Genomic DNA, 15,270 nt, shown 5'->3' with positions numbered 1-15,270 from the left:
CATGTGTCTGAGGCCAGATTTGAACTCTGGTCCTCCCGACTCCAGAGCCAGTGCTCTATCCACTGCACCACCTCATTGCCCCTTGTTATTTACTTTTTCACAGTATGTTTGATCTTTTCTACTAGATTACAAAGTATTTTGAGAGCTAGGACAGGTGTCATGGAAAAAGTACTGTTTTGGGGATCAGAGGACCTGGGTCTTCAGTCCAGCTCTGCCAATTATTAGATTGAATTAATCAATAAACATTTATTAAGTGCCTACTATGTGCCAGGCACTGTGCCAAGCTCTAGAGATACAAAAAGCATCAAAAGACAGTTCCTGCCCTTATGAAGTCACTTACCTTCTCTGGGCCTCAGTTCCTCTCTCTGTATAATGAAAGAATTGGATTAGATCTCTAAGGTCCCTTATAGCTCTAAATGCTAAAACTCTAAGAAGGGGATACAATAAAGGGAAAAAAGAAAAGCAGAAAGGAGAGAGAAGATGGCATGAAATAGCCAAGCAGACAAAGAAACAAGGAAAAAGGGAAAGAGAAAAGGAAAAGGACATGAGAACACGTACATTCCTGGTGAAAAGAGAAGACTTTCAATCTAGTTTGTTCCTTCTATAGAAATTATCAAGTACTAATACAGTATACAAGGTATTTGCTGTTTATGGGCCCTATGCCTGGGGCTCTGGGGGACAAAGGAGGATAAAAATGTGCACCAAGAATTCCAACAATTAACCATAAAGCTTTAGGAAATTCAATTATTTTTATCCAAACACTTTTGGGCAATATATCATAATAAAACATAAACTAATGTTGAACCAGGTGCCTGATTCTTTCAAAAGGCATCATATGTCCTGATGGGAGCTGGAGGCAGCCTTCACAGGACTGCCAGGCCCTGTGAGAAACACGTCTCGCTACACCTCGAGCACACACAAGTATACCGTGGCAGTCTGGCCTCCAGCAAGCAAAGAGGAAGACTAGCGTGAAAAAGGAACTGGAGTTATGCTGAGGCTGGGTATTTTTTCCCTTTGGGCTGATTTTCTGCTTTCTGGTCCATTTCTGGCTTGTAGAAGCATGAAAGGCTCCAACCAGATATATCATGAAAATGTGGATGGTAAGTGCCCAGGGCATCAAAGCCAGTGTGAGCCAGACAACGGGTGGGTTCATCCCTTTGCTGTCACCCAACTACATCAAGAGTGCCCTCTGTGCTAGAGTATGTCGCAGTATGCGAACAGTGGTCAGAAAAGCTTAGTAAGCATTCAAGCCATCCTTTCTTCCCTCTAAAAAGATCTCAGATAAGTTTTCAAGAATTGAGCAGAAGGAAAAACCAAATGGTAGTCACATCTTAACCCCTTGAAGTAGGAGACAGAGGAAAAATTTTCAAGTCATAGAAATAATCCATTATGATTAGCCATGTTATCTCAGCTCTTTTTCAGGGGGAAAAAACTACCCCACTAGATCACTAGCTTGAGAAGCGAGGCCTGGGACACTGCCATTGCCTTACTGCTCATTTTTGCTTCCTTTGTCCATCAATTTGTATAATCATTTTACTAAGCATGCAAAACTATGTAGTCTTTAAAGTTTGCAGCTAATTTCGCTATTTTTAAAGTTGTTAACTACATGTGTCATCCTCCCCAATATCTTCCTCCTATATACTTAATGTAATCTGTTATCCTTTAGGGTTCCTCCAAACCCCACAAAACAAATGAAGACAAAAAAATCCTCCCCTACCTCTCACCTCTGTACCTTTGTTCACACCACCTCATCTCATTCCACCCTCAAAATCTCCAGTTACTAAAATCTGCTCTTCTTTTCAAAGCCCAACTCAGGTATCACCCCTTCCATGATACTTCCATGATTATCATCCCCTAAACCAAGTAATAAACTCTTGCTCCTCAAATTCGACAAACATTTTTAAAGTAACTAGAGTATTCAAGGCACCATAATAAGTACCAGGGTTATAGAGATAAAAATTATCTTTTAGGACATAGCTTGGCACTCTCCTATGTGATCTATTAATAATAATGTATTTTGTATTAATTATTTGTATAGATATCACAGACTTCACCCCACTTTCCCAGATTGTAAACTCTCTCTTCAGAAGTATTCTTAAAAGACTACATCATCATTCCCAAGCAGAAACTGAAAACTTGCAGCTCAGGTAGACTAGGAAAAGAAGAGCAGAAGAACAGATTATTCAGTGACCCAAATGACTTTGTTTTATACCAACAATTGTACAGGTCATCAAATGAGCTGTACATCACTTTACCTGAGATGTCAGTATTAGGGAACTATAGTTTAAAACTGTTATTAACACAGTAGGATTAAGCTCACGGTTAATCCATGTAATCATTTATTTAGAGCACAGGCACACCTTGCTTAATGCTCTTAATTGACACCATAAAAACACAACATTTGGGTACAACAACAATCCAGGGGCATTAATTCCATAGAGACAATGTCAACATTTGCTCCTTAGTCTTCTCCTTCCTAGACCTCACAGTTCAGTTAATTGTACAAGAATATTACACATAAAGCCCATGAAAAAACATTTAAAAGAAACCTATACTAAGTGCAAATAAAAATGATACAGGCCGTGTTTTTAAGTATTGAATCAACAAACAGATCAAGCAGGTATTGATTTACTATGTGCTAGTCACTGTGCTAGACCCTGGTGACAGAAAGACAAAACCCAAACAGTTGCTGCCTCAAAGAGCTCATACTCATCAGGAGAAACAAGTAGATCCAAGGGAATTACGGAGGGAGGGGGTACGAGTTGGCATCACATAGGAAAGGCCTCACACAGGAAGACGCTTTTGGTTGAAATGGAAGGAAATCAGGGGTTCTAAGAGGCAGAGGTGATGAAGTACATTTCAAACGAGGGCATGTAGGTGACAGCCAGACTGCAGGCTGCACAAGGGGGCATCATGTGTAAGTACTAAGGCTGTCATGTTGTGAGAGGCCTTCCAAAGCTCCCAAAGAGTCTTATGGGCAATACGGTGCCCCTGGAAATTTCAGAGCAGGAGAGGAAGATGACAGACCTGAGCCTTCTGAGTATGAACTTTTCAGCTGTGTAGAGGCCTAAGGAGAACGGAGAGAACAGAAAATGGAGGCAGAGCCCAATGTGCTCACATATCTGTTCACTGACTGGGTCTATTATTGCAAGGGTCCAGGTGAGGAGGAGCTTAGTACAGTGACTGGAACATAATAGGTACTTAACAAATGTTGACTAACTGATTGATTAATAAGGGCTGGAATAAGGGTAGCAGGATGGGGAGAAAGGATGTCAGTTATCAGTAAGATTGTCGGGACTTGGAAGTAACACAAATTAAAAGAGTGATCAATGTGAAACAGGATTAATCATGGAAGCCATAACAGAGCTGGTAAGATTGCAGCTGGGTTACACAAGGGGTTACAACCTGGCAGAAGAGGGGGAGGGGGGCGGAAATGCAGAGAGGAATACGTGTGTGAAAGGGCCAGGTGTCTCAAGGCCACCACAAGGAGTAGGCCTGGGGTGGAAGAGAATGGAAAAAGAAAGAAGACTTTCCAAACAGGGGGTGCTGAGGGGCACTGAGAGAGGAAACATCCAAACAAGTGGAAGGGCTTAGAGAAAAGAAGGGCTTTTAGTCTTTGCCATTTTGCAGCTTTTTATCAGCCAGTGTATGTCTGGGATGGGGAGGGGAAGTGGGGGGGGGGGGGAGGCACGCCTCCACTACCCATACATTTCCTGATATGCAGACAACAATTTATAAAAGGACTTAAATGAGGATTACATCAGAAAAGAAAAGAATTATTTAGAGTATTTTAAAGGATAAGAACAGGATAACAGCATGAAAACAATTAACATTTCAGGTAATTCTTTACAAGCAAAAAGGTTCCATTAGTTGATATATCATTTCATTGTCTAAGTTCTCACAGAGACTGATGTACAATGAGATTTTTCTCCTCTTACTAGGTTTCTCAGTGGGGGAAGAAAAAGGCTTTAGACACAGAACTAGGCTGTCAGGTGATTCAAAAGGTCAATTTCTCCTACGTTTATGCTCAGTTATAAGATTCGATCTGTGTACCACCATCCCCAAATTTAAAGAGCATAAGTGATTCTGAATGAGAAAAAAAGTAAATAATTATTAACATGGGAGGAAAATTTGCTTACATTTTTTTAAATTAACTTATTAAATTAATCTACTGCCTACTCACACACCACCTCACACATCCCATTTCCTTGCCCCATTTATAGGATGTGACACTGAAGCTATATTGTGATTTTTAAGTATTAGTTGAAAGGGCCTGTTCCACCCCTTTCTGACAAGTAAATAAAACTGCAGGGAGATCAAATAACTCACTAAAGGGAAGATATAATTTTTTATCTCCATTTTTACAGTCTCATATCCACTTCCGTTGGGAATAACAAAGTCTGAATTCTTATGCAACATTTATCTAAATGTGTCGATTTTATCAGATTGATGAATTTTGCTAACAAAAGACAGGGCTAGGAAATCTTTTATGACACATCTGGAGCAATCACAGAGCCAGAGTGTTAATTTAACCAACTTGAGGATTCTCAGACAGAGCTGCAGGTGTTGGCTCTGAAAAAAAATCACCAATGGGAAGGCATATCAATCTTTATGACAGGAGAAACAAAAACACTTTCTACTTGTTTGCCCTCCACACACAGGTTCGAAGGAGAAGCAGAAGTGGCAGGATATTATCTTGATGCCGCACAGAGAAAGAGAATACCTCGCTACCTCTCTGTGACCACTACTTAGTACTGATCAAAAGGGACTGGTCCAAAAACGATCACAGAAAATGATAAAACAATGAAGGTTTTCCGACACTATGCATCTGAACAAGGGCAACAGTCCTGACAACATCAGAACAAGGCATTTCTGATGTTCTGATGTAACTTGTTCAATGAGGTGGCTTTACATCCTGTTCCTACTATGGGAGTTCCATCACCTTTAATAGTCTAATCTCTCACTACTGAGTATTCCAATTTTTTTGAACTGTATAAAATCTCTCTTTTCCCATCTTCCATTTTAACCAACCCCTTCTGCTCTTAACTGTCGGAAAAAATCTCCAATCAGCTTTTGGCTCTCTTAAAGAAGGAACCGCTTAGCACAGAAAATGTATTTTAGAGCTAAAGGCACCTAGAGATCATACAGTCTGAGTGCCTTTAACAAAAACAAAATGAGAATTCCAGAGAGGGCTGGTGACCCTGCCTACAGTCACCACAAAGGGTGTGCTGGAGTCTGCAGAGCTACAGCAAACCTGCAAGCTGACTGTTACATTTTCAAGGTGGGCATTTACACTTCGGAAATGGGCAAACTCCACAAAACCAGGTCTTGACTTACTGTTTTGTGGACTGTCTAGACTTACATGATGGGTAAAATGCTAATGATGCAGATCAAACTTAAAACTGGGTTGGGTATACATTTTTTCCCAGTGAGACTGTTATTGACCATTTCAGTGCAGCCCTGGGCAACAACTTAGCAAACTGGAACCATGTCTCCTTCGCCTGTGTTCCTTCTACTATGCCACACTGAACCTTTGAACTAAATTCAAATTCAAAATGTGGCAGCATCTAACACAGGAAGTCTATAAAATTTTAGCTTTAGTTTTTTAGAAACTCTAAGAAATGAAAGGCAAAATTCTGGTGCAAACCATATACTGAGAGAGCTCTAACACCAGTCATTAGAGTCTTCCGTGCTTACACACACACACACATACACACACTCTGGCAGCATCCTGTATGAGGTTATATGCCTGGTCAGTCCCATGAATGGGATTAATTATTTAATAATAATTACTTAACTATTATTATATGAATGATGATTAGTCTACTCTTGGCAAACCTACTTTGTGTTCTCTAGAGTCTTCTGCATTTTCTTGGTCATCTTGTCAATGGCAGCCTGTCTCTTCTCTTCTGCTAGGAGGTCTATCTTGTTCAGTACCACAATCAGCTTCTGACAAGCAATTTGCCCAATCACCAAGCATTCTGCTGACTGAGTCTGCATCCCTTTGGTCACATCAATAACTAGCATCATCAGATCAATGATCTGGGCTCCTAGAGAAAGAAAACACAAGGTTAGACGAATGAAAACAGAGGACTGAACTTTCTAGCAAGTTACCCAATATGTCCTAACCCAGAAGGCAGTGTGGTGCAGTGGAAAGAGCACTAGATTCAGAGTCCAAAGACCTAGATTCAAAACCTTACTACTAAACTACCTGTAGGACCTTGGGAAAGCCCCTTCACTTCCCACGGCCTGTTTCCTTATCTGTCCTATGCATGGATTACACAAATGACCTCTTAGGTCCCTTCAGCCCTAAATTTGTGACCTATGATCTACAAGATCTATGACTGAGGGTCATTGTTGCCTCAGTATAAATATAAAAATAAATACATTTCTACCATAAAGTTTCAAGAGTTTCTAGACTTTCAAGACTGCATTCCAGACAACTTAGGGAGATGTCTAAAAATTTTAGCCAAGGATAGGACAAACAATAAATCAATCTACAGTATTAGATCTTGAAAATCCGTTTCCAATATACAAAAGGCAGAGGAAGACCAATAAAGGCTATGACTGATCAGGTCAATTTCTGTACCAATTACTAGGTCAATAATAAAAGAAATCAAAGGTTGTAGCCAGGGAACCTGGGCAATAACAAGCAGTGGCTGTCTGCCTTAATGTGACCCAGTGGACGTGCAACATCTTTACATTGAATAATCATAAATATTTTGTCTTCCTATAAAACATTTAAACTATTCAGCAATCTTCACACTATCCCTAGTAAACTGGTACTGGCATTTGGTAGCAATGGTGGTGGTGGTGGTGGTGGTGCTGGCAATCACAGCAGCAGCAGCTGTAGTTGTAGTAGTAGCAGCAGCAGCAACAGCAATAGCAATAACAGTAATAATAATAATTCATTTACCTAGCACTTAACAATGTACAAAGATGAAGAATGCCTCAACAAACTTGTGAGCAGAAGGTGTTATTTTCTCCACTATATACAAATGGGAAAACCTAAGGCTCAGAGGTCACCTCTGAGTTACTTATGGTAATATAGGTATCACAGGCTAAACATGAACCTAGGTCTTCTAACTCCAAAGTGCTTTTCTCCATAGGCTTGGTAGTACAGACTCAGAATTATCACTATCATTCCATTCTGCAATTGGGAAAATCTCTAGGAAATTAAAAAAAGAAATCAAGTGCTTTAAACACCTACATGTTTTGTATCGTCAAGAGACAAGAATAGGAAAAAATTAAAAAGAGCTTCTCATCTAAGTCGACTATATTTGAGAGCAGCCTGTTTTCTCTTTTCATGATGCCCTTTTGAGTTTGGCAGTGATATTGCTTCTCTGTCTAGGGACTACTGGCCCGAGACAGAATTTAAGATTTGCTATAAAAAGGAACATGAATAAAAAATAAATGAAGCTGAGGCCTGCACTCAATTGGCCAATCTGTCACCTACCCCCAGTGACTCTGACACATCTGACAGAAGTACCTTAACTTCTCAGTGCTCTAGTCAACAGTGAATTTTAGAGAAGGAGCAGACCTGAGATGGTAAAGGGAGTTTCCTCATCCAAGACTGCCCAATACCAAGCTGATTCCACATTTGTATTTTAGAGTAAAGACTAGGAAAAAAGAAATGGACTGGGTTATAGAGCTTGAAAGAATTGCTAAACTATGGCTGTCTGGCAGGTTTACCTTGTGATCAATTAGCTGTGTAGGTTACAGAAACGTTCTGAGGGCTGAGCCATGGATTTAACTTCCCTAATGGCAAGTCAGCTTAACTCAGACCCACGGCCAAAGACTTCGGTCTCCCCCTTCACATTATAAACATGTTCTATTGGTTACAAAGGATAAGAGTACAGATGACTCTGTACTACCTACCCCAACCACTGTGAAAATAATGCAGTAATGATGGCATCTTGCATTTATCCATAACAGCTATTAGTTATAATATTACATCCATTTTACAAATGAGAAAACCATCTCAGAGAGGTTAAGTGACTGACCAATAAGCAAACAGCTAGTAAGTGACCAAAACAGGCCTCAAATCCAAATCATCTGCCTCCAAGTTCAGCGCCCTTTCCCTCAAACCCTGTTGTGAAGCACATGCCCTTGCTGATGGTAGGCCAAAGTTTATTATATTCATATACAAAGAACAGCACTTTCTTTTTTTGCATAAGACTGCAGGTTTAGATTACAAAAGCCAGAAATGATCAAATCATGGTAGAAGAAAAAATGGATGGGGGAGGGGGGTGGGAGGGAGGGGATGGCCAAGACATATGAAGGGCTCGCTTACTTCACTCACTTACTGCACATAAAACCATTTTAGTACTGGACTCAGTCAGAGGACCTAGGATTAAGTTCTGCCTCAGGCAACTAATTATGTGACCTTAAGCAAGCCATTTCTAAATCTGTTTCCTCATCTGTAAAAAGGAAATAAGAGCTGTTCTATTCAGTTCATAAGGCTATTGTGAGGAAAGTGCTTCGACAATTGTAAAGTTCTACAAAAATGTGAGCCATTATTAACTAGAACACAGCCAAGAACCTGGAATAAGTGAAAAGGACCTTTGAGTAGCCACAAAATAATAATAATAATAATTATAGTTATTATTATTATTATTATTATTATAATCATAAAGTTCATTAGCTTTGAAAGCAATCTGTCTTACATGGCCTCATACGACCTCAACAACAGAACTGTAGATGACCAAGATAGTTATTCTTATCCTCATTTATCAGTGAGTAAAGTGAGGTTCTAAAAGAGGTGAAGGGATATGAGTACTCCTCATAGCTGAGGCCAGTGCAGATGCCACCGAATGTATGCTTTCAGTGCATTTCAGACATTTATTGGCCCACCTACAAAGAGAAAAGCATTTTACTACCAACGTTCCCCACAAGATGGGTAAGGGACAAATGTTCTCACAAGCTTAGTGAGCTGGTTTCACAACTCAGAGCACATTCTCTTCATCCAATCAGAGAGGTCGGACTGCTAACAGAGGGCACTGACAGCAGGGAGAAAGGAAGAACACGGGAAAATAACATAACAGACACAAGAACTATAACATCAAAGAAATATTTGGTCATTTAGCATAGGGGCAAATAGTCTTCAAAGTATGAGACCTTCTAAAGACAATGTTCATAATGAAAAAATCACCAACAAAAAGATTAAGCTATGTTTAGTAGAGCCTGTTTAAAGAAGGCAGGGAAGGGTACAAAATATTTTAGAAAATTTTTCATCAAAACAAAAGTTTCAGCATTTTAATTGGTAAGGTTAACTGGAAAATTCACCTAGCTAGAACACCATATTTCCTCATGAGGCCAAATAAATGAAGTATTATCATATTTCTACCTCACCGCTTAAGAAAAAAAAATTGGGGAATGGCTGAGCAAGTTGTGGTGTATGAATGTAATGGAATACCATTGTGCTATAAGAAATGATGAACAGGCAGACTTCAGAAAAACCTGTAAAGACCTATATGGTCTGATGCTGAGTGAAGTGAGCAGAACCAAGAGGACCTTGTACACAATAACAGCCACGTTACGCGATGACTAATATTGTTAAAGTGAACCCTTCTCAGCATTACAAGGATCTAAGACATCTCCAGAGGCCTTGGGATGGAAAATGCTATCCACATCCAAAGAAGGAATTATGGAAGTTGAATAGCTATCACTTATTCTTACCTTCTGTTGAGTTTTGTGTCATCTTTCTGATGGTTCCTCCTACTGGTTTTAATTTTTACTTACAACTTCACTAATGTGAAAATATGTTTAATAGGAATGTAAATGTAAAGCCTATATCAGATTGTGTGCTGTCTTGGGGAAGGTGAGGGGGAGGAAGGGGGGGGAATTTTTCAACTGAAAAGCATATGGAAGTGATTGTTGATAAATCAAAACAAATTAATAAAAAAAAATTACAACAAAACAAAAACAATTCATATGTCTATCGACTGAGCAAATACCAACAAATTCCTGCACCCCCATCAATTCAGAAAAGTATCATACATTAAGCCTGAATTTACCTATAGTCCATGCTCAATACACCTCAGGTTTAACAAACCCACCAGGACCTGAAAGCGGCTCCTGACTCAGAGTCAAGGAGATGGTTTATTAAACTGCTTCAACGTCCTATGTCCTTGGCCCCACACAAACCAGTGCTAGCGATCAACTGGCCTTCCACCTTCACTCACTTTGGCCTGGAATGTAGATGGCCTTTTTCAAGCTCCTCCTCTTCTTATTTCTTTCGTGAATAAATTCAAAAGGGAAATCATATATGAAGCAAGGCAAAGACAATCTCCATGGGGAAAAATAGAGCCAAGATGCTAAGACGCCCAGACCTCTCAGGGCTGACAAGTACTACCAGCAATCACTAGGATGAGTTTTACCATCTATAATATACTGAGCTGACAATCTGAAATGGGCTCCACTGAAAACAATCTGACACAAATCAGACCTGTTAAAAAACAGAGTACACTTTACTTACTTAAAATCAGCTTCTTTTCCCTACCACTCAATTTGTACATATTGTACTCATTTGTACATAAAACTAACTAGCGGTGCCAGCCTTCCCATGCTGGCTCGAGGGGAATGACTCATATACTTAAAGGACCTCACATCTTATTGGGATGTTGGGATCCTAAGCTTAAGAAACAGAACTGATTGACAGAGAAACAAAGATAAGTGCTAATATACCCAAGCACTCAGGAACAGTTACAGGATTGCACTTTCAACCTTATCAAGCTATCTACAAGCAACATTCATTAAGGATAACACATATCTTTGCTCCAAAAGGATGGCATTCTAAAGCCGATGCCCTGTAGCACCATTACTCAATGACTTCTAAGAGAACCAAAGGTCACCATGACTTAACAAAACGGTCCCTAAAACTGGAACACAACTGGAAACTTCGGGTCAGCCCCAGTGAACCATAGGCTGCTTTCTGCACTTGGTTCATCTATTTTTTTCACCAAACTTTTGATCAGAGGAACAAGGAAGTGACACAAGTGTCCCCCTCTCTTTTCTTTCAAATCCCCAGTATTTCCACCAAATGAATAGACAGTCTCTTTCCCAATTCCCACGAACCCAGAGTAGGAAATCATTCTTAAACTAGAGAGCATGGGTGAGTGAGTGGGTGGGAATGCAGTACAAAAAAATTAAGAGTTACAAATGACCTTCTATATTTTTCAACCTATCAGAATTTTTCATCTCGTATTGACTACAGAATCCTTTAAAGATATAGCAGGATCCTTATCACAAGGTTAAAGTTTCTCTCATACTTTTTTAAAGTTATGAATTCCCAATTCTATGAGTTCTATATCTCAATCATATCCAAAACAAAAAGAAAAGAAACATAGAAAGGCCAAATTTTGGTAGACTTTTAAGTATGACAATTTATCTGTGAATATCCAAGTTTCCTTTTCTTGCTCAAAAAAAGTTCCTTTAAGTAGTTTCTGAGACATCAAAGATTTAAACTTTGGACTCTTTTTAAAGAACTTCAAATCTGAAATGATTTTGGACGGAGTGATGTTTGACTCAAATCTACAATAGCAGTGAGGGAGGACGTTGCATGCATTATTTACCAAAAAAAAAAATTGGAAGAAATGTTTTTTCACTATTAACTAACTATAGTTAAAATAAGGTTTCCCATTAGTACAAAATCTTGGTGACATTTTCAACCTTGTGAGACAGCAAGATATTCTGAAATGCAAAGTAATTCCACAAGATCTAAGTATATGTCTTTTTGTGTTGCCTTTTCAGTCATCTTAGGCTAGAATCTCCGGACTACCAAGGATTGAGGGTTAATTTGACTAACTTCTGAAACCTGTTACTCAAGCATTTAAACTAGTGTTCTGTACCTAGTAACAACATATGCTAACTGATGAAAATTATACAATGCTAACTGTCCATTTAAATCTGATCAGTGCAAGATATCAGACTACTTTGAACATCTCTAGACAGATGCCCACCAAAACAGAGAAACAGTAAAATGTTTTCATTGCTTTCTTTAACTCTTCCCATTGGTTGGTCATTCACACTTTCAAGAGCAGCAGAGTTAAATATGACATAAAAGCAGGACATAAATGGGAAAAGAACACGGATCTGGAACCTACTTTGAACAGGCACCAAAAGAAAGAGTCAGGAAATGAGTCTTCAGCTGGCATGAAGAAAAGAGTGCTTGGAATCTTTCTGTTTGCTATTACATCACAAAGTACAAGCCATAAAATTTCATGGGAAGTTGGAAAGTCAACAGTGACTGAATAGAGAGGTATCACTTCAATTATATGAAAGGATTCCAAGGTGTTTCCATGAAACACTTCTCCCCAGCTGAAAGCTCAGGAGCCCAACGCTCACCTGGCCATCTCCTAGTCTCCTCGCTGACCCAGCGCTTAATGGACAATATCACACTTTCTACCCAACAATGTTTAAGTTTGTAGACTGTCCATACAATCTGAAGTATGCAGACAGCCCCTCCTGCCAGCTTAACGCAGGCTCAGGACACTGAACTATCTATTAAGAACTGTCATGAGGAATGTGCATATTACAATGGCAGACAAAGCTCAACTGCTACTACTGCTTTACCTTTCTTTATCTAACTACCCTTCTCTGAAATGCTCCATACAAATCAAATGTACCAACATCGAAGGACACTAAGCAAATAATCATTCTCTAATTCACCTGGTTTGTGGATTATTCTCATGTGTGTGTGTGTGTGTGTGTGTGTGTGTGTGTATATGTATATATGTGTGCGTGTATATACACACATATATATATATATATGTATATATATGAGGTTTTCAAAAAGGAGACCAGACTGTAAGGCTGGACTAAATCTAGGACTACACAGTAAGAAAACGAGCGTGTGTGTGTGTGTGTGTGTGTGTGTGTGTGTATTACCCCTAGTGGTGCCATCTTTCAATGCACTCTATCTGCACCCTACTGGCACCTTTCTATATGCCCTTACAGGAGCTAATTCCTGACTATTAGGATAAAATGAGAATTTGGAAGCTAGAAGGAAACCCAGCCATAGGATTATAAGACACAGATCTAGAAGGGACCTTAGAGATCACCAGAACAATCCTCTCATTCTACATATGAGGAAACTGAGGCAGATTAAGGTTAAAGTCCATTGTTACAGAATTGGTTAGTGGCAAAACTGGGAAAAGAATCCAGTTTCCTGATTCCATGTCAGTGTTTCCACTACACTACCTTCTCAGGAAAGCACTAAATCAAATGGAAAAAAGAATCCTCAAACTCAGCTTTCATTAGAGCTCTAAGTAGCAAAACTGCCCAAATGGTAGTCCCTCTCCCCTTTTCCCTTCTATTCTTAACTAAATAAGCAAACAACAGTCAAAGTACATGGTTGCAAAAGAGAGAAAGATTAAAAGCAAAAAAGAAAAAAAACTGGGGGGAAAAACCAAGACAATTATTAATATTTGACTTATTAAAGTGAGAACCCCAAGTTACATCTAAGTACACCTGCATCATCTTCAGAGGCATTAGAATTATGTCAGTGACCTTAGAAGGCTTAATACCATTATAACGATTTGACTATCACTGAACCAGGCCTGCAAATGCAGAGGGGGCACAAAGGACAAGTGGGACACACAGCACACATGCACACCAAACATTCCAGGATTTCAAACAGCCCTGGTGTGAACAATGAAATTTAGTTTGCATCTGAATCTGCCACCTTGAGCAGAAGTCAGGAGGAGGCAAAGCTGGGGAGGCAGTGCCCTGTTTGGTGGTACAGGGCAGGAAAAGAAGGTAACATGTTACATTCATGATTGCAGGCTTTGCCCCAAAATTATTAGGCTCTACAAATCCTCTGATCCAGTGACATCACTATTAGGTCTATACCTCCAAAGAGAACAAAGAAAGAGGAAAAGGACCGACGTGTTCTTTCCAGGAAGTCCTTGCCACCAAAGTCCTTGGTACAGTCGGATGGTTCAACATTAGAAAGTTCTAAGATTTTATTGGTGGAAATGACATTAAAAAAGAGGCAGGACCATCTGATTTGCTGCTGCCCCTAAGGACCATGGGACCTTCCCATCTGACTTGCAGCTGAAACGTCCCAAGTGGGTTGTCTCCCCCATTAGAATGAGAACTTCTGGAGAGCAGGGACTATCTGACTTCTCTACTGGTATCCTCATCACTTAGCACAATGTTTTGCACACAGTGTTTACTAATAAATTCCTTTTTCTTCATTTATTCACATGCACAAAAATATATTTATGCCAGCTCTTTTTGTGCTGTCAAAGAATTGGTAACTAAAAGGGAGCTCATCCACCAAAGAAAGGCTAAACAAATTTTAATGTGGGATCATAACAGAATATTATTATGCTGTAAGAAATGATAACTTAGACAATTTCATAGAAACCTGGCAAGATCTGTATGAACTGATGCAGAGTAGAGTGAGCAAAACCGTGATAACAATTCACACAAACAACATCATGAAGACAAACATTTTTGAAAAACTTAAGAACCCTGACCAATGCAATAACCAACAACAATTCCTGAGGACTCATGATGAAACCTGCTACCCACCACCTGATGGTGCGGTGATGGCTTCAGTGTACAGAATGAGACATACATAGACACATAAATATACATGTAAATATACACATACACAGAGAGAGAGATGGTCAATGAAGTAATTTGTTTTGCTTGACTTTGCATATTTGTTTTTCTTTCTTTTTCAATGGGAAGGGAGGGTGAAAGAGAGAAATCGGGGGTTTTTTTGTTCATTGAAAAAATAAAAACAATCACAAGTTTCTGATATCAAAGTGCCATATTTTACATAATAGTGCTAAGGCCTCTTCTTGCTTGAAAATTCAACAGCTCAATGGAGTCACAACCTTCTACTATCGTAAATAAAAAGTTTTTGTAAACTGAATATATACACTCTGAGACTTACAAAGCACTTTCTATAGGTATCTTATTTGATCCTCACAATAACCCTGTGGAATAGGTACTATCATTATCCCTATTTTAAAGAAGAGGGAACAAGCTAAGAACAGTTAAGTGATTTGCCCAGGGTCACAGAGATAGTGTCTAAGGCAGGATTCAAACTCAGGTCTTCCTGATCCCAAGTCCTGCATGCTCTTCTATTTTTCAGTAGATGGTGGCTTCTACCCCCTTAACTGTGATTACCACAAATGCTTGTGGAGGGGACAGCCTTTAAACGCAACATAACTTAGCCTTGGGCTAAGGAGAGAATATACCAAGAGGGGTACCTTTTACATAAAGAGGGGGATGAAGTCTAGAGAAATCCATAAA

The 15,270-nt window shown here is 39.4% G+C and overlaps 1 protein-coding gene across 4 annotated transcripts in view; it reads right to left on the bottom strand.

The window, feature by feature from the left end:
* EEFSEC (eukaryotic elongation factor, selenocysteine-tRNA specific) overlaps window positions 1-15,270 on the bottom strand; it is a 317,690-nt gene that overhangs the window by 212,431 nt on the left and 89,989 nt on the right. For all 4 annotated transcript variants that reach the window (XM_020981196.2, XM_020981195.2, XM_020981194.2 and 1 more), the window contains exon 2: window positions 5,843-6,050. In XM_020981196.2, the coding sequence (XP_020836855.1) occupies window positions 5,843-6,050 (208 nt within the window). The remainder of the gene's footprint in view (window positions 1-5,842; window positions 6,051-15,270) is intronic.

The sequence above is a fragment of the Phascolarctos cinereus genome, unplaced genomic scaffold, assembly GCF_003287225.1.
Source record: "Phascolarctos cinereus isolate Bilbo 61053 unplaced genomic scaffold, phaCin_HiC Scaffold_4;HRSCAF=312, whole genome shotgun sequence".
Taxonomy (NCBI): domain Eukaryota; kingdom Metazoa; phylum Chordata; class Mammalia; order Diprotodontia; family Phascolarctidae; genus Phascolarctos; species Phascolarctos cinereus.
Note: the sequence above shows the minus strand (reverse complement) of the source record. Positions and strands in the feature narration are given on the sequence as shown.